The sequence below is a fragment of the Cordyceps militaris genome, assembly GCF_000225605.1.
Source record: "Cordyceps militaris CM01 unplaced genomic scaffold CCM_S00003, whole genome shotgun sequence".
NCBI classification, from domain to species: domain Eukaryota; kingdom Fungi; phylum Ascomycota; class Sordariomycetes; order Hypocreales; family Cordycipitaceae; genus Cordyceps; species Cordyceps militaris.
The window spans coordinates 1,754,735-1,779,188 of NW_006271971.1; the positions used below are offsets into that span (position 1 = coordinate 1,754,735).

Sequence of the window (24,454 nt, forward strand, 5' to 3'; positions counted from 1 at the left end):
CAAACAAAACAATCAGAGCTCTTGCAACGAACCATCACCTCGACAGAAGTCTTTCACTAGCTCCCGTCTCGTCGCCGGATACGGGATCACTGGCTTTTGAGAGTCATACCATCGCCTCCGAAAAACAGCTGCTGTCAACGCGCCGCGCGCATAATTACTGCTATGCCTCGTCTGGTGCGCCGCAAACCGCTTCTTCAGCGCCTCTCGGCGCTGCTGAATCCCATGGACTCTCTGCTCTGGCTGTCAGAAGAGCTGGAGACGCGCGACTGGGACTCTAAAAACGCGGGCACGCAACTTGGTCTGGGGCTGAATTTTGTTTTTCTTCTCGCCCGCGCAAACTCTGGTTCGGCGCAGCCGACAGACGATGTTTTTAGCGGTGACGACAAGTCGCTGTGGTTGTCGCTGGTGGTACGACGCAAGCGCTGCAAATGAAGCGTTCCTTATGCAAATGCTGACATTTGAATAGATCAACTCTATTGTCTGGGGTCTGGGTATATTTGCAGTCACGAACGGCGTGTACACTCTGACGCGCGCTCGCAAGTATAGGATGTTCGAGGCGAACATTGATGTGCAGCCTGCTACGCCCTCGGCTCACAGGGTTCGGGTGCAAGGCTCACCAACCTCCTCTTCGCCTCTTGGGTTTCTTGCTAGCATGATTACTCCTGATACGCCAGAGAGTAGGGCCCATCCCGACAAGAGACGAGATGTGTGGGAGCTCTCTGTCTGGGATCCTCTGCCCATATCGCTACGTCTGTTTTGTTTATTTGGACCAGCACACGTTTTGGTGTACGCCATGTTTCTCCCTCTTGCATCGTTGGATCCCCGTCCCAGCATGACTGTTTTCAACACGTTGGTAATTCAAGGCCTTTTGTCTGCACAGCTATTGCTCTTCTTCTCCAAGTTCACGCAGCAGGGCAAGGATAACTCCATTATCCAGAAAGAAGTCATGCACGAATATGACACCAAGTTCGTCCACCCATTGATGCATCCTGTTGTGCGCGACGTCGGTGTTCAAGCATCCGCAGACGCTGGCTCGAGCACCGAGGATCTTGTGCAAACCGGCACACCCACGACACTCATTCGACGGTCCTTCAAGACGCACAAGAACCCGCACATCGATGAAGAGGAACCCGCCCCATCTCGACCACGCACGTTGAAGCCAAATCTTTTCACACCGTCCGGTCGTCGATCAGACTCGTTCAGCCCTATGCCGTCTATTCGCAGCTCAGGCCTTCGTAATAGCATGCCTACGCCTGTGCGCCTGCCGGCGTCTGTCTCGACTAGCAACCTGAACATGCCGTTTCCCTCTGTATTCCCGGGCGCCTCGACACATGATCATTCTCCATTACGACACACACACAGCCTCAATAATCTTAACAGCCCTCTCCAACCACAATCACCACGCACGTCCAGGGAAATGGCGGCGTATGAACAACGAACTCGACCAAGAAGTCCGTTGAAACACTCTGAAAGTCGAAATTCATTTGGCGCAACGCCCTTGAACAGGCGAGGTACGGGGAGATCTGCACAGCAAGAAGGTCAACGGCCAGTATGGTAGTGCCATATTATTCTTTATAATAATTCAAAAATCCAAACCACTAAGTTTTGGTCTCATTTGTTGTTACGATAGTGTGCTATTTCGTTATCACCATGTAACTGGCATGCGTTACTGGTCCAACAGAGACGTCGGGCGTACCTGCCTGGTGAGAGACCTGGCAGGCTCGATGAATATCGTCATCATGCAGCTCGCTCACTATTGTTTTTCATGGTTTTAAAAGCCGAAGTGGTGTTGACATATTTTCAGTGTTGGTACACTTGGCTCAAGGGCCATGGGATTCAATTCACTCCTTTAGCATACTGCTGCAATTACAGGTTGCCAGTATCACTACTGCCGTTCCTGTCAGCTGCTGCAAACGCTGCTCGCCACCATGCCGCATTTTTTGGGTCCCAGAATTTCTCCATCTGCACAACTCTCATTAAAGAAACACGAGACAAACCCAGGCGGAAAATCGACGAGTCACGACGAAAAGAGGCGCATCGCATCCTAGGGGGGTGGGTGGACTCGTCATATATTCCCTAGCAAACGACTGGAACGAGGAGGCACTCTGCGAGCCAAAGGCTTTTGGGAAGCGTCTGAATCAAAGCGCAACCCAGCGGCAATTCGACGAGAAAGATCCACCATGGAAGGTGGCTCGTACGAGGGAAGCATGCACTCAGATACAATTGTGCGCTGGAATACAGCAAAGGAGCTCCCCAACAGAAAGACCACCAATACAACTACACCGAATTCTCCTCATGGGAAGCGTGACATGCAATTCAATCTCCCAGAAATACGATTCAGTCACGACGACGGCAGCACAGATTGGCTGTCGAACGAGAGCAATCATCATGACGACGGTAGCACAGATTGGCTGTCGAACGAGAACGATAGTCACGACATATCAGTTGACGATTCTCGCCCCCCCCTGGACTACACGTTTCTGCCTAGAGCAGACTCAATCTCGACACATGTTCTTGACAACAGCCTTGCAAGAGCAGATCATGTTCTGCGGCTGCGAAAACAAGCTCGGCGAGAACGAAGAGCTTTGAAAGAGAGCGGCGATTACCTGGGGGTCCAAGGAGTCAATCCCGAGACGGGTCGCATGGACGTCGAGACCCCAACGGATAGCGAAGAGAGCCACCCGAGCCTTGGAGCATCGCCTGCCGAGCATAGCCAACCGAAGCGTATGATTGTGACTTTTGATCCGAGGGTTACTGAAAAAGAACACAAGAAAATGCTACTCAAAGCCCGCGAAGATGAGCTCCGCCGCATAGAAACGAGCAAGCTGGAGGCTGAAGAAGTGGCTGACCAGCTCATGTGGCGACGACACACGAAAGAGTGGTCAATCGTCAAAGATCCAGGAGCCAGCAGACTGCAGCAGCAACTTGGATCACCCCCAGGTTTGTAGCCCCTCGTCATTCTGATAATTAACTACTAAGCCCTATTCACAGAAAATTCCCCTGCCTCTCAAGTCCCAGAGACTAGCCACAAGGTTCAGGAAAACCTGATCGACCTGGATGATTTGCAAAGAGAAGTTAGCTCTGCCGAGAGTCTCGATTCGAACAGCGCGAACGAACGAGCATCGTGTGGTACTGTTATGCGCACCCCCCATCAGCGCAGTTTAGCAGATATTTCCCGTGCAGGATTAGAATTGTTTGAGAATGGGATAAGTTTTGACCATTCCTTTCGGTCCAAGAAAGCAAGTCACGCAACGTCTTTCAACCGTGAGTCCTCTGGGGGGATTTCGCCAACCACCAAAGTCCGGCCAGACCCAGACCATATCGCAAACTCGAAATGGCAGCCTTTTTTAGAAAATGGCGACCACAACTCCAAAGATCCGACCAATCAAATGAGCAAGCTCGGGCACCGGACAGACACTCGCAAGACTTTTCGCGCGGTGACGAATTCGCTGCGGGCAACAACAAGTCTAAGCAATATTTTCATGGCCAATACACAGACTCGAACGCAGACCATGGCAAAAAAGCATATGCTGAGGAGAGAAACCACCGATTCTTTGACAGAATCGCATCTAGCGGGCGCACGGGTCAAAAACGTCGACCAGAAAGCAGGCCGTTTCATGACAATGGCGCCGAGTCTCTCTACCATCCAGTACCCAGAACCTTTCGAGATGACAGAAGACGTGAGGTGCGGCTCGACGCCGGACAAAACAGTCCAGGATACGAGAATGCTGAGCGGCGGGTTTCCAGACCTAAATTGCATCAATCACAGCAAAGAGGACCAGGAAGGTCACAGTCTAGGCGTTCGAGGAAGAACCGAAGACGAAGCATCGAATACCCCGAGAGCAGTTCAAGCAAAAGACGGATCTGTATACACACACACCACCATCACTACTGGCTCTATGCTACTGACAGCCCCCCAATTGGAGGGCCGCAACGCGCCAGTAGCGAACGAGCCAGGAATGCCAACGGCATCCTGCCCAGAGAAGACGTGGAATGTTTTGTCGAAGGCCGTGGACACGCAAATCGCTACACCGAACGATACCACCTCCCTGGCAGGAGCGAGTTCTCTACAAGACGCAATACCGTTTGCTTTGAAGACAACGAGGGCCGCGCATCGTTTACAGCTGCGCGAGAAAAAGACCAACGGCATAACTCAAAGCGTCGGTCCGAAGGCCACACCAGCCAGCCACAGTCTGACAGAGCCCCAAAATGGACCCAAGACAATGCTAAAAGTAGCTTACGCAGAGGATCGAAAGAGGAAGGTAGTGCAGAGAGAGATGGAACGCATTCACTGCGACGGATGCAGCGAATGCTTCCGAGTAAGTCTAGACTGTCACATGGGTAGCATATGAGATATGACTGATGATGTAGCAGATTCCCGGAAGCTTTCCAGCGCACCTCATCGAAGACGACGGCATCGTGCCTCATTCCGCTAGCACATACCCATACAGATACGCAGCGCAAGCAACTCAAGCAACGCAAACTGTGCAGCTCGGCGCTGTATTTGACTATACTCTTGGCCCATTTGTAGCAGCGATCGAGATTTATTGCAAAGTCGTCTGGCCCGTTTTTGATCCCTACTCTCCCCTTTGGGAGAGAAATGCGAACAAGGAGACGACAATCCTGGACTTGGTAGTTTTGGTTTTGGCGATTCCTGGTGCGATAGTGATCCTAGCATTGGCTGTGTGGGGACTCAGAGTTTCGACGGCAGTGGGAAGCTGTTTGTATAGCGCAGGCCGAGGAGTTGCAAGCAATGCATCAGGACTTTTCGGGTGGTATTAGATTGTGAAGAGCCGCTGAGATTTGAATTGATGCTGAGGGCGACTGAGGGGATTGGCGATGAGCCCCAGGGAAAGTGCGCATGGGAAGGCTAAGCGACATGGTATACGAGGTAATAGAAATAGTCCTAAATGAAATTTCCTACTCATGAGGCGGTTCATATTTTGTTATGTGGGTGTTGTCATTTGTACGGATGTTTATATGTTCATGATGAAATTGGTAACGCAAGTATCAGTTTGCGGTTCGTGATCGCTTGCAGCAGCGAGATGCTCCAGTGGCCTGACGGGTGGCGGCCCAGCAAGACTCGCACAGCAGGCAGGCTCCTGCAGCTGCAACTTGACTTGTGATTCTGGCGAGACATGTGCACAAGTGGTGCAAGAACCAGAGTTGTCCGTTCAATGGTTCCATGTGAACAAAGTAACCTGGTGGTGCTTGGTGCTTCTCGTGGTTGCGCCAGTGAATAGACCGAGTATCGGCGCAGCGTTACATTGACAAATTACAGTGGGATGCTGCAGGGGGGCCACACCTCAGCCAATGCTGGCATGCCATTTGGCAATCCGCCGGCCATGACTTATTAATACCTACATAGGTACATAGGTAGTTCGTACCTATCGCTAGCTAAAATAATGAACGCAGCTGGGAATCCAGAATGGCTTTGCGCCGATACCCCACATCACAAGCCGTTCCCGCTCCAAAGGTTTAGGCTCCGATGATCGGAGTCGCCGAGGCCGGCGCGGCAGCCTTTTGGCGTTGCAATGGAATATCATAAAAGAGCACCGGAGCCCTCTTTTGACATTTGTATTGAATTCCCCTCAAACCGTCTTGTTGTAGACAATTTTTTCCTGCCATTTCTGATTGCTGTAGCCTGCTGTTGCGGTTGTCTTGTTGACCAACACCGCCTCTCCTCCAAGCGCATCTACACCTGTTTGGCCTCGGACTCTCAGCCTACACTAAAATTTTACGGTCCAGCTTGGTTAGATACCTGGGCGGTCCCCCGACATCATCAACCCCACCAAAACTCTCATCCTGCTCTTCTCCCGTTCTTGTTCCTTTCCTCCGCAAAGCTCTATTTCTTGCTCTCTCTTCTCTTCTCATCCATCGTCTTTTCCGACTCCCACAGCCACGATGCCTGAGTCCGTATCAAAACCGCAAACCCTCTACGACAAGGTGCTCTCCAAGCACATCGTCGACGAGAAGCTTGACGGCACACTCCTCCTCTACATCGGTACGCTTTTGGCCCCTCCTCTTGCCGCTCGGTAACGCTTCTTGCTAACCCGCTACTCACCCCCCACCAGATCGCCATTTGGTCCACGAAGTCACTTCTCCCGTACGCCATTTGCCTCGCGACCTTGACTGAATCTGTCGACCAGAGTTGTGCTAACTATTGCCAAAGCAAGCTTTTGAGGGTCTCAAGAATGCCGGCCGTGCAGTCCGCAGACCGGACTGCACCCTGGCCACGACCGATCATGTAAGTTCTTGGCCGCACCTTGTTGCTCTCCTCTTGATACAGACTTGCTGACCTTGGGCGTTTGCGCAGAATGTCCCCACCACCTCCCGCAAAGGCATGAAGGACATTGCGAGCTTCATCGAAGAGGACGACTCCCGCACACAATGCGTCACTCTCGAGGAAAACGTCAAGGACTTTGGCTTGACCTACTTTGGTCTGGGCGACAAGCGCCAGGGCATCGTGCACGTAATCGGCCCCGAGCAGGGCTTCACTCTGCCCGGCACCACCCTGGTCTGCGGCGACTCCCACACCTCAACCCACGGCGCGTTCGGCTCCCTCGCCTTTGGCATCGGCACCAGCGAGGTTGAGCACGTCCTGGCTACGCAGTGCCTCATTACTAAGCGCAGTAAGAACATGCGCATCCAGATCGACGGCGAGTTGACTCCCGGCGTCAGCTCCAAGGACGTGGTGCTCCACGCCATTGGCAAGATTGGCACAGCCGGCGGCACCGGCGCCGTCATCGAGTTTTGCGGCTCCGTCATCCGCAGCCTCAGCATGGAGGCGCGCATGTCCATTTGCAACATGAGCATCGAGGGTGGCGCCCGCGCCGGCATGGTCGCCCCCGACGACGTCACCTTTGAGTACCTCAAGGGCCGCCCGCTTGCGCCCAAGTACGACTCTGACGAGTGGCACCGTGCCGTCGCCTACTGGCGCGCCCTGCAGTCCGACCCCGGCGCCGCTTACGACGTCGACGTCTTCATCGACGGCAAGGACATTGTGCCCACCATCACCTGGGGCACCAGCCCCGAGGACGTCGTCCCCATCACCGGCACCGTCCCGGACCCCGAGACATTTGCGACCGAGTCCAAAAAGGCCGCCGGCCGCCGCATGCTCGAGTACATGGGTCTCACGGCCGGTACGCCCCTCGAGGAGATCGCCGTCGACAAGGTCTTCATCGGTTCCTGCACCAACTCGCGCATCGAGGACATGCGCGCGGCCGCCGCCGTCGTCAAGGGCCGCAAGGTCGCACCCAACGTTAAGCGCGCCATGGTCGTCCCCGGCTCCGGCCTCGTCAAGTCGCAGGCCGAGGAGGAGGGCATCGATCAGGTCTTTGTCGACGCTGGCTTTGAGTGGCGCGAGGCCGGCTGCAGCATGTGCCTCGGCATGAATCCGGACATTCTCTCTCCCAAGGAGCGCTGCGCCAGCACCTCGAATCGCAACTTTGAGGGCCGCCAAGGCGCTGGCGGCCGGACCCACCTCATGTCTCCCGTCATGGCCGCCGCCGCCGCCATTGTCGGCAAGCTTGCCGACGTCCGGAAGCTTACCAGCTACACCGCCAGCCCGCACGTCCAGGCCAGCCAGGCCCAGACCCCCGCCGCCGGCAAGCCCCATGTTGACGAGCGCGTCGTCGACGACGCTGCCGAGCGCGAGGCCATTGGCGACCAGCCTGAGGACAACCTTCCCCACACCAACACCCAAGCGATCGCCACCAGCGGCAACGGCGTCGGCGCCGGCCTCCCCAAGTTCCTCACCCTCAAGGGTATCGCCGCGCCGCTCGACAAGGCCAACGTCGACACCGACGCCATCATCCCCAAGCAGTTCCTCAAGACCATCAAGCGCACCGGCCTCGGCAGCGCGCTCTTCAACGCCCTGCGCTACCACGAAGACGGCTCCGAGAACCCGGCCTTTGTCCTCAACCAGGAGCCCTACCGCGCCGCCAAGATCCTCGTCTGCACCGGCGAGAATTTCGGCTGCGGCTCCTCGCGCGAGCACGCGCCCTGGGCCCTCCTCGACTTTGGCATCAAGGCCGTCATCGCCCCCTCCTTTGCCGACATCTTCTTCAACAACATGTTCAAGAACGGCATGGTGCCCATTGCCGTCACCAACAAGGCTGACCTCGACGCCGTCGCCGCCGAGGCCCGCGCCGGCCGCGAGGTCGAGGTCGACCTGCCCGCCCAGGTCCTCCGCACCGCCGCCGGCGACACCATCTGCCGCTTCGACGTGGAAGAGTTCCGCAAGCACTGCCTCGTCAACGGCCTCGACGACATTGGCCTCACCATGCAAATGGAGGACAAAATCTCCGCCTTTGAGCAGCGCATGACGACCGATACCCCTTGGCTTGACGGCAAAGCTTACCTCAAGCGCAAGGGCCAGGGCGGCAAGCTCGCCGTCAAGGCTGTGCCCGTCGCCAAGACGAATCGTGGTGAGCCCATCAAGGAGCCGCTTGAGTGGTAGCTTGCAACAAGCAAAAGAAAAAAAAAGAAAAAGAAACCCCCGAGAAAGGGAATAAAAGCCGATAATGTCATTGGGAAGGAGTTGAAATGATTTCACATGTTCTTCGATATGAGTTGCATGGATGACACAACTGTTCAGACGGGAATGTGCAACGTGGAAGAAGATGAAAAGTATACAGTTGATCAATCCAGGATATGCAGATCTAGTGAATAGCAAACCATCGTGGTTATGATTCTGGTAAACAACTAATCTCTTGTGTTTCGTTCCTTGTATGCATGCTCTGAATAACACTGCACCAAAAGGAGACTAATTCCACCAAAAGCTGACGCTCAAGCTGACGCTCAAGCTTCGCACATGATGCCACCATCCGATGGGTATGAGCAGTGTATCTCCCGGTTCCAGAATGCAGTCAAAGTATTCGACAGTACTGAGTTCATTCTTTATCTGCTCTATGAGTTCAGCAGCCTCCCCGTCACTTGACATGTCGTCGGTTGTGCACTTGTCCCAGCCATAGACCGCGCCTAGGTCAATAGTGCTTGTGTTACTCATGTCGGCGCCCTCGGGGTTGTTCTTGAATGGCCGCATGTACTTATCCGCTTGAGGAGGATAAAGTCTGACATACTTAGTGCCCACGACTTGGCACAAGAGATTGGTGTACGAGTCGGTATGCAGGGGCGTGGTGGTGCCAGCGGAACCGAACCAGACATTGAGCGCCGGCACCTCGAGCTTCGGCCTCACCTTGTCCTTGTTCAATGGGTGGCCGGGAACAGTGGCCCAGCAAAAATCGGGGACTAGGATGTCGTTGCGAAGGGCAGGTATTTGCCGAAAGAGGTCATGTTGCGCAAGGTAGCCCGGAACGCGAGAGAGCATGGGAATAGGCTCAGCCGTGTCGCATACCGCATGGTCAACAGTGAGGCGGTTATCAATATATCCAACGAGAAAGTTTTTGAAGGACAAAAGCTGCTGACCCCAGTCAGAATGGACATAACTTAACCCAATTTCTACGGGAACTAGCCTTCGCCCGCCCACCGTGTGGGATAGCAAGTAATTCGGCCGGAACCATCTTCGCTCCACAATGGCAGGCCATGTGTCCTTCGTCAAATCTGTAAATACAATAGGCTGAATCCCAATCTGACCAGTTTCCACGGTAAGCGAATGGCCTATGCTCATGTACCTCTCAAACTTGTCCATAGTCCAGCCTTGACGTCTCGTACACGGACTCGTCACCGGCGGGCGACCGTATGGTTCCTTGGTGGAAAATTCGACGTCGGGACCGTACACTGCATAAGGCTTCCAGGCCGCGGAGATGATTTTGAACGTTCCCTCGATCCAAGTGTTTTTTAGAATCCCGCACCCACCAGTAATGATAAGAGACCGATCAAGACAGGCGACAACTTCGTCCAGTGCCTTCAGGAACGCCTGGAACTGCTCTGGTGGGCTCTGCCTCTTTAGTTGTTCGAGGAGGAAATGGAATGCACTAAGAACCTGCACGTCGGAGTAAATTTGTCCCCAGAAGGACGGTACTTGGTCGAAGCGATACGCGTAGATGCGAGAGTGGCTTGCTAGCTCAAGATCCTTTAGCCGGCGAGGTATCTGCTCGCAAGCCGGGTTGAGCAGGCCGGTTCCGGTAGTAGTAACTTCGTGTAAGTTAAGTAGACGATGTGCTTGTGTGTTAAGTAGGCTCGTCATGGCTCCGCGATCAAGAGCGTCCATCGCTCTGGTGGTCGTGAATGGTAATGGTTGGGGGTTGGGTAAGGCTGGTTCTTCGTTAGTTGCATCCGCTACCTTGGTTGTGCCGTCACAAAAGCGGTCGAGAAGCTTTCTAAGCTCAGGCCACATAAAAGGAGCTGGACTCATGATGGTATGCTTGTGCTTTGTGCTTTGTGTTTGATGATGGCAGACGCTTCTGTGTTGACAGGATGAAGTTGTCAAGCAAACGTCAAGCGTCTCCACTTGGTGGTTGAAGCAAGTCTGCTGCGCCGGCGCCAACACCAAGAGTAGGAGCCATCACTTCTGAGAAGGCCCATGATCCGTACCTCCTACCCAGGTGATAGGGAATAGCGGATGCTAGCAGCTTGTATTTTTATCAAGAAGAAATATTATTTATATATTGTATGCTTAGCTCTGACTATCCTCTTCCGTGGCATCCGGTTTCTGACCGTCTCTTCGCGCTTTCGCCCCAGCCTTGAGCAACTCCCACTTCTCTCTGTACTTTTCCAACGTCTTTTGCATTTTACGGTTGTCCTTTTCCAGACGTTCCATCTGCTTCGTGGACGCTATGAGTTGCTCCTCCATCTCCTCGCTCCTCCGTAGCATGGCGGCGGCGGCGCCGTCGTCGGGTTTGGCCGACGCATTCGGCGAGCAAGGCCGCATTAGGCGGTAGCTTTCTGCCAGCGCCATGGCGGAGCTTTGCGCGCTTGCTTCGAACGTATGCAGTCTCTTGGACAGCTTGTCTAGCATGTCCTTGAGGGACTGGTTTTCTGTATACAGCTCCTCGATGGTGTTGTTGAGCTGCCGTTCTGTATGGGAGGATTTGCCAACTCGCCGCTTCGCACCAGGCGATAGAGCGACGGGAAGCTCGCGTGCATCCACAAAATCATCATCTTCCTCCTCTACAATCCCGGGCTCTGCACTGCCATGGATAGAGCTGCCCAGACGCCGCTTCTCCTTCTCAGCGTAACTAAGAATATTGGCATATGACATGGTGTGACCGGTTGTGGGTACGACGTAGAAGGACTCATGAGGCGCATGCCCCTCGCGCGCCAATATGCGCATTGTAGCCTTGGAGTATATCTTGGACAGATCCGGCTCAGCACTCGGTGACGGAACCGTCTTTGGTTTCCTTCTTGGTTGGGTCGCCTCGGGCACCTCCTTGTCCGATGTGATGGACTCTTCTTGGATGAGTGGCAGGCCAGCAAATGCCAAGGGCGCTGAAATTTTATTGATGAGGCTGCCAAAGGTGTTGTAGAACCTCGCATACCCAACTTCGTCGGCATTCGGTTCTGAGCTTTGCTGTTGGGGCGCCGAGACGGATCTGTGGCGTGTGTCGGACTTGGACGACTGCATGGGCGGCACCCAGGTCGGCTTGCCGGGCTGGTGGTCCATCAGGGTCTGCATCTTGGTCCGGGAGCCGTCGCGGCGCGGATGCGGGTCGACGTTGCCGGGCGCTTGGTCGTTGGAGACACTGGGACTGAGTGGCTGCCCGCGATACTTGCCGCGGATGCCACGCGCCGAGGCCAGGTTGCTCGCAATCGACGACGACATTTCCCGCGCGGCGTGGCGCCGCTGCTGCGCGAGCCCCGGCATGTGCGGCGACGAGCCAGTCGCCGAACGTGGTGATGCTGCTCCGCCGCCCATCGAGGACGGGTTGCTGCCCGCGTGAGCGGCGGCCTCGTTGCCGTCCTTTTCGCTAAAGACACCCTTTTCGTCGGTGTCGCGTGCGTGCGCATCGGGCGGCAGCCGGAGCAGCTCGGCGAGCCGCTGGTGGTGCGCCTCGAGGAGCTTGAGCGTGCGGAGAGCCTCGATACTCGACGTCCGTTGGGCGGCGTTGGCAAACTCGCCCGCGGCCAGGGTGTGCTCGTTGATGGCAACGGTGGTGTCAGTCGACTGGCGGGTGGCGACAGCGGCGGCCTGCGCGTGGTCGTGCGCCTTGATGAGGGGTGCTGAATCCATAGTTGCTCTATTTGGGTGGGCTGGTTCGTGTCTCGCTAGTTTGGGGATATCGAATATCTATAAGTCGGCCACAGGCGCACCAAACGGCCCGCGATGGATGGTGACGGAACTGAAATCAAGTGAAGGGTTCACGGGAACTTTTGACGGTCACGACCGCCAACTTTTAGCGGGGCTGCGATGCGATCGCCCCGCACTAACTTTACGAAGGTATCTAGGTAGGTAATAGCAGATGCAAAACGAGCGTGCAGCAGTCTCAAAGACTAATCAAGGGAAGGTGATGATTTATTGTTCTTGTGCTGCCTTGCTTTCATCCGTCAAAAATAATTGGATGTCATTATCATACTAGAGAATGTGCTCAAGGTCAAAGCCGTGTTGACAGTATTATCCCAAGTAAATTGTACACCTTTATAGACTACCAAGTCAAAAAGCCATCCAGAATCCCCATTCTAACATGTCCACACGCCGACAATACCGTTCTGTCTGCCCTCTACCATGTAACCGTCCTTTACACGCACACGCTCCACAATCGACGTCTTCCTGCCCTCTTCGGCCGCCGTGACGCCTGCGCCGCAGTCCCATTGCCTTCCCTCTACTTTATCGTACACCTTGACAACATCCTCGCACGCTGCACTAACAATCCTCCTCGCGTCAAACATCATACTCGTAATAGGGTTGTCATATGCATATGCATCGTATATAGATCCAGTCCGCAGATCCCAAATCTACCGTCTAGTTAGTATTCATATTCCAAACCTGTGCCTCGCTCCCGTGACTTACTCTTATGCTTCTGTCCAAACTTCCAGTGACCAGGTGCACGTCGTCAAACTGAAGACATGTTACGGCTCCAGTATGGCCGACAAGGCTTCTATGTACCTGTCCGCTGCGCAGATCCCACAGACGCACCATGCCGTCCGCAGTACCACACGCCAGCGCCGACTCGAATAGCTGCAGGGCGCCGACAAAATCAGCTGAGCTGGATTGTGAACGGCCTGTAGGCCTCCAACCGGCATCCGACGTGCTAGGGTTGGCAGAAGCCTGCGCGGCCGCCCACATGACATCCAGCGTCTGGATACAGCGGCCCTTTTCCAAATCCCAGTGGCGCAGCGTCTTGTCCGCGGATCCAGAGATTAGAGTCTCGCCACGGAAGTGAAGAGCCGTGATTTCCCCAACGTGCGACTGCAGCGTAAAGAGCTCGCAGTCGTCCATGCTACCCTGAGGTGGCTCAACGTACTGGTCATTGGGGTTCTCAAACGCGATGGCATCCTCGTCTTCCTCCCCGTGTCCACTGGCACCTTGCGGGTCGTATTGTGATTTGCTCAGATCCCATAGTTTGATAGTAGCATCTACTGAGCCGGTCGCCAGGATGTTGTCTTGAACTTGTAATGTGCGGACTGACGCATTGTGGCCTTCGAGGTGGCCCATACAGCGACCCGCATTCAAATCCCACACGCGAACCGTGTCGTCGAGGGCAGCAGTTACCATGACGCCGAAAGGCGCGTCAAAGTCGAGGGAGGTGATTGTGTCGTTGTGAGCTCGGATTTCGCGGATGTTGGAGCCAGCCTCAAAATGCTCGTGTAAAATGGGCATAGATTTACGGCGGCGAACCTTTTTCGGTCTTTTCGGGGGTTTGCTAGAGGTAGAGCTGGGGATTTTGTCGTATACGGATTGCGACATGAATTCAGCGTCGTGATCGTCAGCATCGCCAACGAGGTCAACTTCATCTCGGGTGGGTGTGTTCTTTGCGATTTCCTCGGCCTCATCAACAAGCGCCTGGGCGGCCTCTATTCTTCCTTCGACATCAAGAACTAGACAACGTTAGATATGCATGGGTGGGCAAGACCAGACTGGCTCACTGTCATGTTCAAGGAGTGCCTCTTCTTGTTCCAAGCCTGCTAGTCTCTCCATGATGATTCGGCGCATGCCATGTAGGTTGGCGATTTTGTTGTCGATATCGTGAATCTCACCACTAGCCATGTTTTTGCGCACAGCGAGCAAGTCAAATTCGTGCATCATGGCGGCCTTTTCCTTCCTGGCCTTGCTGAGCCGGTGAGTCTCTGAAAGGGCGGTGCCATCCTCGAGCAGCTTCCTCCCCCTCGAAACGCGTCGTCGATGCTTCTTGCCCTCGTCGGTGAGCTCGGGGAAGCTGGCCTGGAAGCCCTGGAAGAGCGAGTAGCTGTTTTCGTGGTCGGGGATGTTGGAGAGGAGATGGTCGGGGAGGGTCGTCAGGGCGCGATGCTGAATTTCCGCGCGGGAGAGCTTGGAACGGACAAGATCGGTGGGCGTGGTTCTGGCCATGGCAAACATGCTGCGCTGGACAGTCGGCCTCTTGAGCTGCTTGTGTACCTCGGCCATGGCAGCCTGGTAGTGCGTGGATGCGCCGTCGGCATTGACGGGGCCCATGAGGTGGCTAGCGGTCGTTGTTACTTTTCTGCTGAATGCCTCGAGGCCGCGGGTCTGTACACGGCAGCGACAACAAGGGAACGCGTTAGCAAACTGAGGTGTAACCGACGAACAAGGCCGTGGCCATCACACGACACCAGGGGGTGGCAATGGACGACGAGGCAGTTTGTTGTCGCGTACCGAAATGAGCGACTGGTCATCGTCGGCACCATCATCCGCGAAATCGTACTGGCTTTCTGGGTCAGCCATGGCTCCGGCCGTAGAGCTCGAGCTGCAATTGCGTCGTGGACAATGGCTTGGAGGGAAACTGTGGCGCGTAGGTCAGAGGGAGTTTTGCGACCAAGGGTGGTCTTGAATGTGAGAGCGGCTCCAGCTGGTGCCAAGTACCGTACCAATGAGAGGGGGCGGGAGCAGGGAGGGATGGTCGCTGGAGGGCGCTGTACATGCATGATAATGCCACTGTAACCAGCGAGCTGTTGGCGTGATCCATCGCTGGTCTCAGTGGTCTGTCACTGGACGAGCTTGCTGACTGAAGCTGTGGGGCCTCTTCACGGCGGGCAAACTGATGTAGCAAGGCCACTACAAGAGTAAAGACTTCAGTTGTTGTAAGTTACATATCTCCCCCCAGTTACTGGTTATTAGACTCACCTTTCCTATCGAACAACTCTTCTGCTTAACTTCAGTTATTGTTGTCTTTTGTATTAGGATCGCTACGCCACTACAGACCCGGTGGTTCACCTTGTGACTCTATACCTATCTATGTCCTAGGTACTATAGGTATTCCGACATGATTTCCCTGCTGTGAGGGACCTTCTGTGATTTTCACTGTGGTAAGTATTATAGGCCTGCAAGGTCACATAACACATTGCCATAGACCCCCACCTACCGCGCAGGTATGCATAGCAAATTTAAAGTTCATAGAACTGGCAAAGGGGGATACGCCAATCAGGATAATTCGTAGCGAGACTGCATTAAACAAGCCGAGATTGATGTTTGGCGAGTAAGGTTCAGTGTTACAGAGGCAAATGGTACTGTGAGAAACAACTGGCGCATAGCCCAGGCAAACCAGTACCTACACAATAAATTGAAAGAGTTCGATTTTTGGGGGGCATTTTTGGTATTATTTCCAGCGGAGGGCTTTTGAAATTATTCCATCCCCCTCATGATGGTACAGGCCGCCATTGGGATAGTGCAATACCCCTCTACAACCAACCCAAACGACATCTCTTTTGGGGATTTTCTCTTTTATTTTTCTTCTTCTTAATAATCCCCAATGCTTCCCTCTCATGTCAAAGAATCCAGATGATGGGAAGTGTACAGAGTGCCTGAGTGTTAGCCCCCGCCTAACTTGACCTACCCACCACTAAATTATAACTGGCGTCTGAGAATGCAACTGCAGATGCAGCCGATGCTCGGAGAAAATTGCCCCTCCAACATCGCCTTGCTTGACCAAACTGTGCCCAAACTCAAGCCTCCATCTCAACTGCTCAAAGATAGAATCATAGCCCTCCATGGATTCTTTTGTCGATCTCAATGACGGGTCCCAGGCATTGGACCTGTCGCGTATCCGATACCAGCTCATGTATGTGCGCTAATGGTCTCTCCTCTCATACTCACATGCACTTGACTCACCAGCTGGCAGTCGACTGGAAGATACCATCATTTTCGCTCTCATTGAGCGTGTGCAGTTCGCCGTAAACAAGGTATGCTGTATACTCTCATTATTTCTCTGCCATAACCAGAGCACGCAAATCGCTCACAATCTCCCGTGCAGACAATATACGTGCCCGGCGCCCTCGACATCCCCAACAGCAAGCTCAGCTTCTTTGACTGGTACATGAGCGAGCAGGAAAAGCTCCAGTCCCTCATCCGTCGCTACGAGTCTCCTGACGAGTACCCCTTCTTCCCCCAGGCCGTGCAGCAGCCCATCCTCAAGCCCCTCAGCTACCCCAAGATCCTCCACGCCAATGACGTCAACGTCAACGACAAGATCAAGGCATTTTACACGGACAAGTTCCTCCCCGCCGTCTGCCCCGACTTTGGCCACGGCGACCGTGGCGAGACGCAGGAGAACTACGGCTCGGCCGCCACCTGCGACATTGCCTGCCTCCAGGCGCTGTCGCGGCGCATCCACTTTGGCAAGTTCGTCGCCGAGAGCAAGTTCCGCTCCGAGACGGAAAAGTTCACCGCCCTCATCAAGGCCGGCGACCGCAAGGGCATTGACGAAGCCATCACCAACCGCGCCGTCGAGCTGCAAATCTTCGAGCGCCTGCGACTCAAGGCGCGCACGTACGGCAAGGATCCCGGTCTCAAGGAAGGTTCCGAGTCGCATATCAAGATTGATGTCGACGCTGTCGCCGCCATGTACGAAAAGCATGTCATTCCGTTGACGAAGGAGGTTGAAGTAGAATACTTGATGCAGCGCCTGGAGCCTGCTCCATAGTCAACAGTACAGGGGATGATGAGAGGCCCTGCTGTCATTATATATACAAAATCTTATCTTCTATTTTGGTCCGTTTTTTCTCTATTGGTCGGGGTTGATATATTCTTTGACTGCCTTGATAGCTTCCTGAAATTTGGGTGCTTCAATAAGAATCATGTGTCCTTGGGCCTTGATGCCCATCTCTTGGAACGCCCGCTTGCTGTCAGCAACCGCATCGCCCTCTTTGGTGTAGGCGAATCCACCAAAAGCAGTCGCATGTTTTTGTAGCACTTCGTCTTCGGGGTGGAAATAGAAGGTGGAAGCCTCTTCCTTGGCTTTCTTCTTTTTCCGGTCCTCAACGTCGAGCGTCGACTCGACTTCGGTATAAGTGCGGCTCAGAATGAGGTAGTGCGAGAACTCGTAGGGCTCCTTGTCCTCGACAGCGGCCTCAATCTCGTCGATCAGCATCGAGTACATCGGCGGGGCAATATCGGAGGGCATGTTGATGAAGCGCTCGGAGAAGATGAGGCCAATGTGCTTGTTGGCATTGATCAGCTCCGCGACGGGAGCCAGGGCCGCATTGGTGCCAGCTTTTTGGACCAAGTATTGCAGAACTTCTTTGAAGGTTTCGGCGTCCTTGTGCACTGCGGTATTCAGAATAGAGAGCATGGCGTATGCGTCGGTGTTTTTGCCGTCGATCTTGACAGTTGACCCGATTGTCGGTTGCGACAGGACGAGGTCGGCGAGAAATGACATGGTGAAGAGGTTGGCGTCGACGTCAAAGAGTTGGCGCAGCAGTGACTTGACACCGTGGAAGTCAATTTCGGGGTCGAAGTTGAACCATTCAAAATCAACGTCGACCATGTCGAAATCCTAGCCGAATTGAAGTCAGTAGGTATACAGACAGGGTTTGGGTGGTGGCCACCAGCGACTTACGGATTCATCGCTGCCGTCCTCGTCCATCTTGTCGGCAGCCTTGTCAGGGCCGCCGGACAGGCCGTCTTGTTCTCTGGAGCGTTTCTGGCCCATCATGAACTAGTTCGGAGTGTAATGAGGGAAAAGAATATTGTAATTGCTGGAGAAGAAGTGTTTGAGCCAGACTGTGCGAGCTCTGTATATTTTTATTTTTTTTGGCTGGGCTGCCCCGCACTAGGCCTGATCGGGGCGGCCAACTTGGAGCAAGCCGTTGTCATTGCAGTTGTAAGGAAGAGGCAGAGAATTGAGGAAAATTGAACGACACATGGTCAGAGTAATAGATAGAAAGTATCTAGTACGTGTAAGAATTCGTTTAGGGGAGGTCACTTATCTAAGCAATTGGCCTGCGGAGGCTACAACAGTGTTGGACAGGCAAGGCGACAGTGGACAGTGGGCAGGCAGGCTCACAGTGACGGCTCGCACGACCTCTGTTTGCGATATAGTAGGTAGGTAGGTACCTACCTAGGTACCTAGGTAGTTGTCCCTCACGTCTACTACGTTTGCAAGAAATTTAAATATCCATCATGCGCCGAGTTCCATTGCAGGCTTATTACACTATAGGAATACATATTTTATCCTAGATCTTGTTCTAGCCATCCAAAAAAAACTGCCTCCTACCTACCAAGGTACCTACAAAGGTACCGAGCTAGGTACCTCCAAACGTCGTGGCAGGTTCGCCCGCTCTTGGTCTGGTCAGGCCAGAAAGCTCCGCCGAGCGACCCGCCTACAGCTCGTCCCATCCACACCCAGTTGCCAACTTGACCAGCCTCTCAACTTGCGTCACGGAGCACCACCGCAGGGCTCAATTACCACACCTTAACACGCCGGTACGCATTGCCACCTGTCCGCTTGCCTCGCGCCAGGCGCTCGCCCAACTCATACGTACGGCGACGATACCCTCCTCTCCCGCTCACCACGCGCCGGACCGTTCCCGACGGCATTGACAACTCCGCACTAGCCATAGCCATCCCTGGGTCGTCATTGAGCCATGGACTACAGCGCATCCATCCACGAGTCTGACGATCCGGTGGGAGCTTCGCCCTGGGGCAACTCTCCCACCTCTTCGCCCAAGAGAAACCCGCCTTCCTTTGCCAGCCTCCCCCAGGAAACCTCCTCGTCCTCGTTTCCCTTCTCGTCGCAAGACTCCAACAGCCTAGGCAGCCCAGCTCTCGGCGCCGACGGCTTCCAGCGACCGGGCACTGCCACCACGGCCTCGGAGACGGAAGGCGAGACCGATCACGAAACGGTCCAGGGCCATGAAGAGTCAGAGGCTAGCCAGACGATAGAGTCCCAGCCCGCTCCGCCAGTGCAGCACCACCAACTGCCTCAGCACTCTGGCCTCGCGCCACAGGGGTACGAGTCTGCGTCCATTCACGGCTCCATCCCCCCTTCGGAGGGACAGGTTCACAAGCCGGTGCAGCCTCAATACAGGTTGCAGGCCAAGATTACTGGCCTGGAACGCACCGGCAAGAAAGACCCGCTGCTACGATTTGACATCTACGTACGTGCTCGGCGATCGGCTCTGCTTACAGACTACTAACAACGTATAGACTAACCTTCCTCGATTCCGCACATCCCAATATCGTGATGTCCGCCGCCTGCACTCCGAGTTTGTAAAGCTTGCCGAGCACCTCATCTCCGCCAACCCCGATGCCTTTGTACCAGCCGTGCCACCAGCCGTTACTTCAGCGGGAGCGGGGACCGACGAGGACGAAACTCGAGTCAAGGCTTTGATGCAAAGGTGGTTCAACTATGTTTGCAACAGCGAGATCTTAATGAGAGACGACGAGATGATACTCTTTGTCGAGTCGGACTTTGGCTACAGCCCATTGGTCAAGATGAAGCAGCCTGCCACGGGTGTTCGCCGAAAGATTCTCAAGCAGTTTGCCCCGCCACCCGACGATACGCCCGAACTCGCCGATGCACGTCCTGCCGTCAAGCTATTCTACCTAGGCACCATGGATGCCGGGCACAAGGTCGATAAACTGGTCAAGGCCAGACGAGGTACTTCTCGCCACGATATCACTACATCTGCAACACTAACAAGCCTTGTACAGGTCTTGGTCTGGCCGAGTCTGATTTTGGGGTCAAGCTTGGAGGGATGCATGTTCAAGAACCCCACCCTGGTTTAGCCAATGCCTACAGAAAGCTGGGCAAAGTCATTCAAAATGTGGGAGACTACCATGCCGCGCAGGCTACTGCCGAGGCATCCACAATCGGGGACCCATTCCAATATCACTCTCAGGATGCCTTTATCGTCAAGGAAACCCTGACGAACCGACAAATCCTTACCAGAGAGTTTATTCAGGCTCAAGAAGCTACGAGAAGCAAGCTCAATGCTGCAGATCGCCTCAAGACTAGCAGCAGCGTACGCCGTGAAAAGGTTGACGAGGCTATTGCAGCTCTTGACGATGCGCGTGAGACGGAAGCCTATCTGTATAGCAAGACCCACAGGGTAACGCAGAACTTGCTTCAGGAGCGCCGGAAGTGGTTCTCACGGACAGCTACCGATTTGCGTCTTAGCATCAGGGAGTTTGTTCTGCGCGAGATTGAGGCCGAGAGACGCACGTTATCCGTACTAGAGAGCGTCCGCGCCGACATTCGCGCGATTGACGCATCGGGCGGCCTAAGCCGACTGGGCCGTGAAGCTCATCCTGTGATCCGCCGCACCAGCCTAGCCGCCAGCCAAGGCCCCAAGGGCGACGCGTGGAGCGGCGTGCCGCGCCGCGTAGACACGGCGAACCGCAGCACCTCGTCGAGCTTCATGGGCAAACTGCCTGAGGACAATGAGGCTGACGACGCGCCGCAGGACGCCGCCGCCGGCGGGCGGGCCAGTCTGGCCGGCGTGACCGAGGAGGAGGACGATGACCGCATCGATGCCAGAAATGCCGCGAGCCGTCTGGCGACGAGCACTTTCTGAGCACATGAAATACGTAGAAAATATGTGCTACATCTCATTATTGCGAAGGATAGGTCAAGTCGAGCGAGGGCGACCTCTTCGCCCAATGTTAAATTAGCCATAATGGACTTTTTTGGAGCTGAAATCGGTGCGTGTTTTTGAAGTGACGGTGAGCCAGACGTCGTGGTATCAGCGCCGCGTATGTGTTGGTTGTTTTGAGTGACCTCCTCCAAGCTTTCGTGGTGAGAGATACAAAGCCGCTGAAGTAATTAGCTGTGCAATGTCGTTTCTTTACCACAACCACCAGCCTACCTCTTCCACGTCATTCCAGACTACAAATCCTGCGCACTACAAGTTGCTAAAAATCTCCCCAACCCGTCATTAGTTAGCCTGTAGTCAACGAGTGCGGTACAGATAAGTGCCCATTCCTCCAGAGTGTTCCGGGTAGCAGCGTGGCGCGGATCGGTCACAAACTTTGCCGGGCCCGGTTGTGCGGGTACTTGAGACAAAATAGCTGACGTGTTTCTCAATACTCGCGGCCATAGATTAGCTGGGAGATCGTCAGACTGAAGTCCAACTTCAATCCTACGGATTTAGATACCTATCTGAAGGTCGTGTGTTCGAGTCACACTGGCCGCAAGTTCTTTTTGCCGGGGCCGCCCACTCTAGTTAGGTGGTAACTCTACATAGTAGTTAGGTGGGTTTTCCGTTGGGGGATTCAATGATGGGCTGCTTGCTGTCCCCTGTCTGACATGCTGGTCTGGACAGGCGCACATGTGTACTTCACAGTTGCCATTGGCTTTGTGTCTTCTTAGTTTCTCCTCCTTTTTTCTTTTCAGTTTAGTTATGCCTGGAAGTTTATTGACACTATGACATATAACACGACTGTCTTGACCAAGCGGACCAAACCGAGCTAGACAGACCATAACAAGTCTAACAAGTTAGTCGGCAATTTCATAAGCAGCTTCCCGATAACTATGCCACCTCACTCTATGGCACAGCCGACCCAAAATTGAACGTGTGCAGCAGGTGCAGCAGCCCTTTTTTTTTTCTTTGCCAAGTCACGAGCCCGTTTAGGAATGGCCGCGGAAAGCAGCACTGTCCTTTACATTGGCGTCCTGGTCTAGGATGTTCGAGAAGAGGGACGCGAGATGGAAATCGAATGGCTGACTTCCGCCGAGCAATACCGGGGGTCCCGGCCTTGCGAACTGGCAACCGGCAGGGCATTTGAGTGTTGTTTGGCGCCCATAATATGTGAGGAGGCTAATATCCCTAGCAACTACCCACTCAAGACATACTTCAGAAAAATAAAAACAAAAAGGTGTGAGGCCCGAAACCTTAGTACCTAGCTATTGAACAGCATTCTCCAGGCCCTGGCACCGTCGGGTCTTTTTCTGCCGTTATGAGCGACCAAAGGTAGACAAAGAGCCTAGTACATGCATCGTGTAATCGGTTCAATCGTTGTGCCGAAGCGGCGAGGGTAGTTGCATAAATACATCTAATCCGAGATTTGTTGCGGCATTGGCAAAAAAATAGACTTCTGAGAGTGTACACACACAGTGGCGGCCACTAGATATGTTACCGAAAAGCAAAATTGGCCCTATGTATAAGGCGAAATAAGCCGCTCGGAAATAACTCGGCGGCCATAGATTAGCTGGGAGATCGTCAGACTGAAGTTCAACTTCAATCCTACGGGTTAGATACCTATCTGAAGGTCGTGTGTTCGAGTCACACTGGCCGCATTCTTTTTTCTTTTTTTGCCTATTTTTGCCTCTTGATACGACTTGGACGCTTGGTAAAGAATACTTGCAGAGTTTTTGTTTTCGTCTCTTTATCCTAGTTAGCCACTGGTGGAAAGTGCTCTGATACGAGCACATGGTGTACAAATACAGTGCCATTTGTAACTAGACTAATATAAGACTCTAGTTTAAGAGTCTCGTGTTGATAATCAATTCCATGCAACCCTGTCAAACGCCATGCCATGTTTGCTTCTTAAATCTCAGAATCCATGAATCAGAATCACGGTTGCTTTACAAGAGCAGGTCATTAGTGTTGGAATGCGAAAATGTCGGCGTACCAGGATACTCCGCTCGTCTCTGTTGTGTGTTCCTGTACCCATCCACGATGGCGAATTTCTTGCCCACTTCGCGCACCTGGACGATACTCTGCATGAGGGTACTTAAAAGGTTGATGGTATCAACATCATTCTTCTCCGAGACCATTTCGTTGTTGAAAGACTCGTCATCCGAGGGAATCACCAGTCCGAGACGGCCGGTGAGTGCCTTGATCTCCCGCAAGACTGTCAACGAAGGCGTCACTGTAGACGCGTCGGTATCCATGGAACTTCCATCTGCCGCCTCTTTAATGGACGAGGGGGTTGGGAGACTGTCGAGATACGCGGTAAGAAGCTGGATCCTGGATTGAAGCATCTTGACAGCGTTGGCTTTGGCAGTAAGGGCAGCGAGCGTTTCCTCTTCTTCGCGTGTGAGTGTAACACCGGATTCCTCGTCCTGAGGAATATCGACAGAGCCCTCTGGCTCACTTTCGACAAGACGACGCTTGCCCTTGCCGTTTGACTCTACAGATCGCGATGGCTGCGCGTCCTTGGAGGCAACAGCGGCGGCATTACCCCCACCACTGGCGATATAGTTCATGCTTATCATCTCTGTCTCATCCGTCTCAACAGAGTACGGGACTTCTCGGAATCTGAGTCTCAGAGGCGGTTCTCCGTCATCCATTTTCTTGTCTTCACCATCGTGGTCGGACTTTGATTCGTCCGCTTCGTAGTTGCTTTCGTATATGGTAAGTGGCAGCTTGCCGCCAAAAGAGTGATTAAGAACTTCCCGGGGGTGGAAGCCCAGAAGAACCGCAGACTCGTTCCAGCCTTGCAAAATCTGGTTGTGAATAGGTAGGATGGTCGGTGTTGGCCCCTCTGCTGGCAGCAGCGTGTACCACCCGACAAAGTCGAGCTGTCGATCCTTGTGAACGGTAGTCACTACAGCTAGCGTTAGAACTGGAAGAGCTGATTGCAGATGAAAAGAAGGAAAGAAAAACGTACTTTGCTCTAGTCTACCAGTGAACTTGGCACCATCGAGTAGGTAGCCGCCCTCCTCGTTTGGCGCTTCCACCAGGTGGCAGTCAAAGGCATGTTCGATGGTGATGTCGCGACCATTCTGTTGGCCAAGAAGGGCGCCAATGATTGGTACAGACTGTTGGCGTAGAGTATGGCGCGTAATATAGTCGGAGATTGTAAGCAGCACCAGCGGATGGAGGACAGCATGGAGCTGCGAGCTCCTCTGGCTCGAAATGAGGGGGTTGGCACTGCTAGCCTCCATGATTGCTGGCGTATTCAGTGCAGGGCCGTTTTTTTGTGTCTCTGCTTGAAATGGGTGGGTGATGGAACCTCGAAGGGACTGTTGAGAACGGGAGATGTAGAGGTGAAGCTTGGATGAGCACAAGTTCGCCCCGCGCAGCTGCCTTCCTTCCGCGCTACTACGGGGGAGAAAGTGCCCCACCAACTCATTAACCAGTTGTCGTAAACAGGTGTTAATAAAGAAGGCACGCACGAAATAATATAGCTTAAAAGGACCATACTGTTCAAATTTTTGTATTATTGTATGAGATC

At 53.9% G+C, this 24,454-nt stretch overlaps 9 protein-coding genes across 9 annotated transcripts; 4 read left to right on the forward strand and 5 right to left on the reverse strand.

The window, feature by feature from the left end:
* Positions 1–162: 162 nt before the first annotated feature.
* On the forward strand, positions 163–1,558 carry CCM_04180 (uncharacterized protein; the record flags this gene model as incomplete). Its single annotated transcript, XM_006669328.1, has 3 exons — positions 163–408; positions 467–749; positions 774–1,558. The coding sequence occupies 3 exons, from the start codon at positions 163–165 to the stop codon at positions 1,556–1,558; spliced, it is 1,314 nt and encodes a 437-aa protein (XP_006669391.1).
* Positions 1,559–5,904: 4,346 nt separating this feature from the next.
* CCM_04181 (3-isopropylmalate dehydratase) lies at positions 5,905–8,461 on the forward strand (the record flags this gene model as incomplete). Its single annotated transcript, XM_006669329.1, has 4 exons — positions 5,905–6,004; positions 6,075–6,106; positions 6,173–6,247; positions 6,317–8,461. The coding sequence occupies 4 exons, from the start codon at positions 5,905–5,907 to the stop codon at positions 8,459–8,461; spliced, it is 2,352 nt and encodes a 783-aa protein (XP_006669392.1).
* A 306-nt stretch (positions 8,462–8,767) lies between these two features.
* CCM_04182 (jumonji domain containing 5) lies at positions 8,768–10,318 on the reverse strand (the record flags this gene model as incomplete). The annotated part of the gene is made up of 1 exon (XM_006669330.1): positions 8,768–10,318. One exon carries the CDS (start codon positions 10,316–10,318, stop codon positions 8,768–8,770), a length of 1,551 nt encoding a protein of 516 aa, XP_006669393.1.
* Positions 10,319–10,579: 261 nt separating this feature from the next.
* CCM_04183 (uncharacterized protein) lies at positions 10,580–12,133 on the reverse strand (the record flags this gene model as incomplete). Its single annotated transcript, XM_006669331.1, has 1 exon — positions 10,580–12,133. One exon carries the CDS (start codon positions 12,131–12,133, stop codon positions 10,580–10,582), a length of 1,554 nt encoding a protein of 517 aa, XP_006669394.1.
* Positions 12,134–12,579: 446 nt separating this feature from the next.
* CCM_04184 (mitochondrial division protein 1) lies at positions 12,580–14,782 on the reverse strand (the record flags this gene model as incomplete). The annotated part of the gene is made up of 4 exons (XM_006669332.1): positions 12,580–12,855; positions 12,911–13,938; positions 13,987–14,587; positions 14,714–14,782. 4 exons carry the CDS (start codon positions 14,780–14,782, stop codon positions 12,580–12,582), a joined length of 1,974 nt encoding a protein of 657 aa, XP_006669395.1.
* A 1,262-nt stretch (positions 14,783–16,044) lies between these two features.
* CCM_04185 (Chorismate mutase, AroQ class, eukaryotic type) lies at positions 16,045–16,976 on the forward strand (the record flags this gene model as incomplete). Its single annotated transcript, XM_006669333.1, has 3 exons — positions 16,045–16,115; positions 16,176–16,236; positions 16,308–16,976. The coding sequence occupies 3 exons, from the start codon at positions 16,045–16,047 to the stop codon at positions 16,974–16,976; spliced, it is 801 nt and encodes a 266-aa protein (XP_006669396.1).
* An 81-nt stretch (positions 16,977–17,057) lies between these two features.
* CCM_04186 (uncharacterized protein) lies at positions 17,058–17,984 on the reverse strand (the record flags this gene model as incomplete). Its single annotated transcript, XM_006669334.1, has 2 exons — positions 17,058–17,828; positions 17,892–17,984. The coding sequence occupies 2 exons, from the start codon at positions 17,982–17,984 to the stop codon at positions 17,058–17,060; spliced, it is 864 nt and encodes a 287-aa protein (XP_006669397.1).
* A 934-nt stretch (positions 17,985–18,918) lies between these two features.
* CCM_04187 (vacuolar protein sorting-associated protein vps17) lies at positions 18,919–20,850 on the forward strand (the record flags this gene model as incomplete). Its single annotated transcript, XM_006669335.1, has 3 exons — positions 18,919–19,431; positions 19,481–19,934; positions 19,988–20,850. 3 exons carry the CDS (start codon positions 18,919–18,921, stop codon positions 20,848–20,850), a joined length of 1,830 nt encoding a protein of 609 aa, XP_006669398.1.
* A 2,009-nt stretch (positions 20,851–22,859) lies between these two features.
* CCM_04188 (COP9 signalosome subunit 6 (CsnF), putative) lies at positions 22,860–24,164 on the reverse strand (the record flags this gene model as incomplete). The annotated part of the gene is made up of 2 exons (XM_006669336.1): positions 22,860–23,824; positions 23,888–24,164. The coding sequence occupies 2 exons, from the start codon at positions 24,162–24,164 to the stop codon at positions 22,860–22,862; spliced, it is 1,242 nt and encodes a 413-aa protein (XP_006669399.1).
* Between the last annotated feature and the right edge of the window lie 290 nt (positions 24,165–24,454).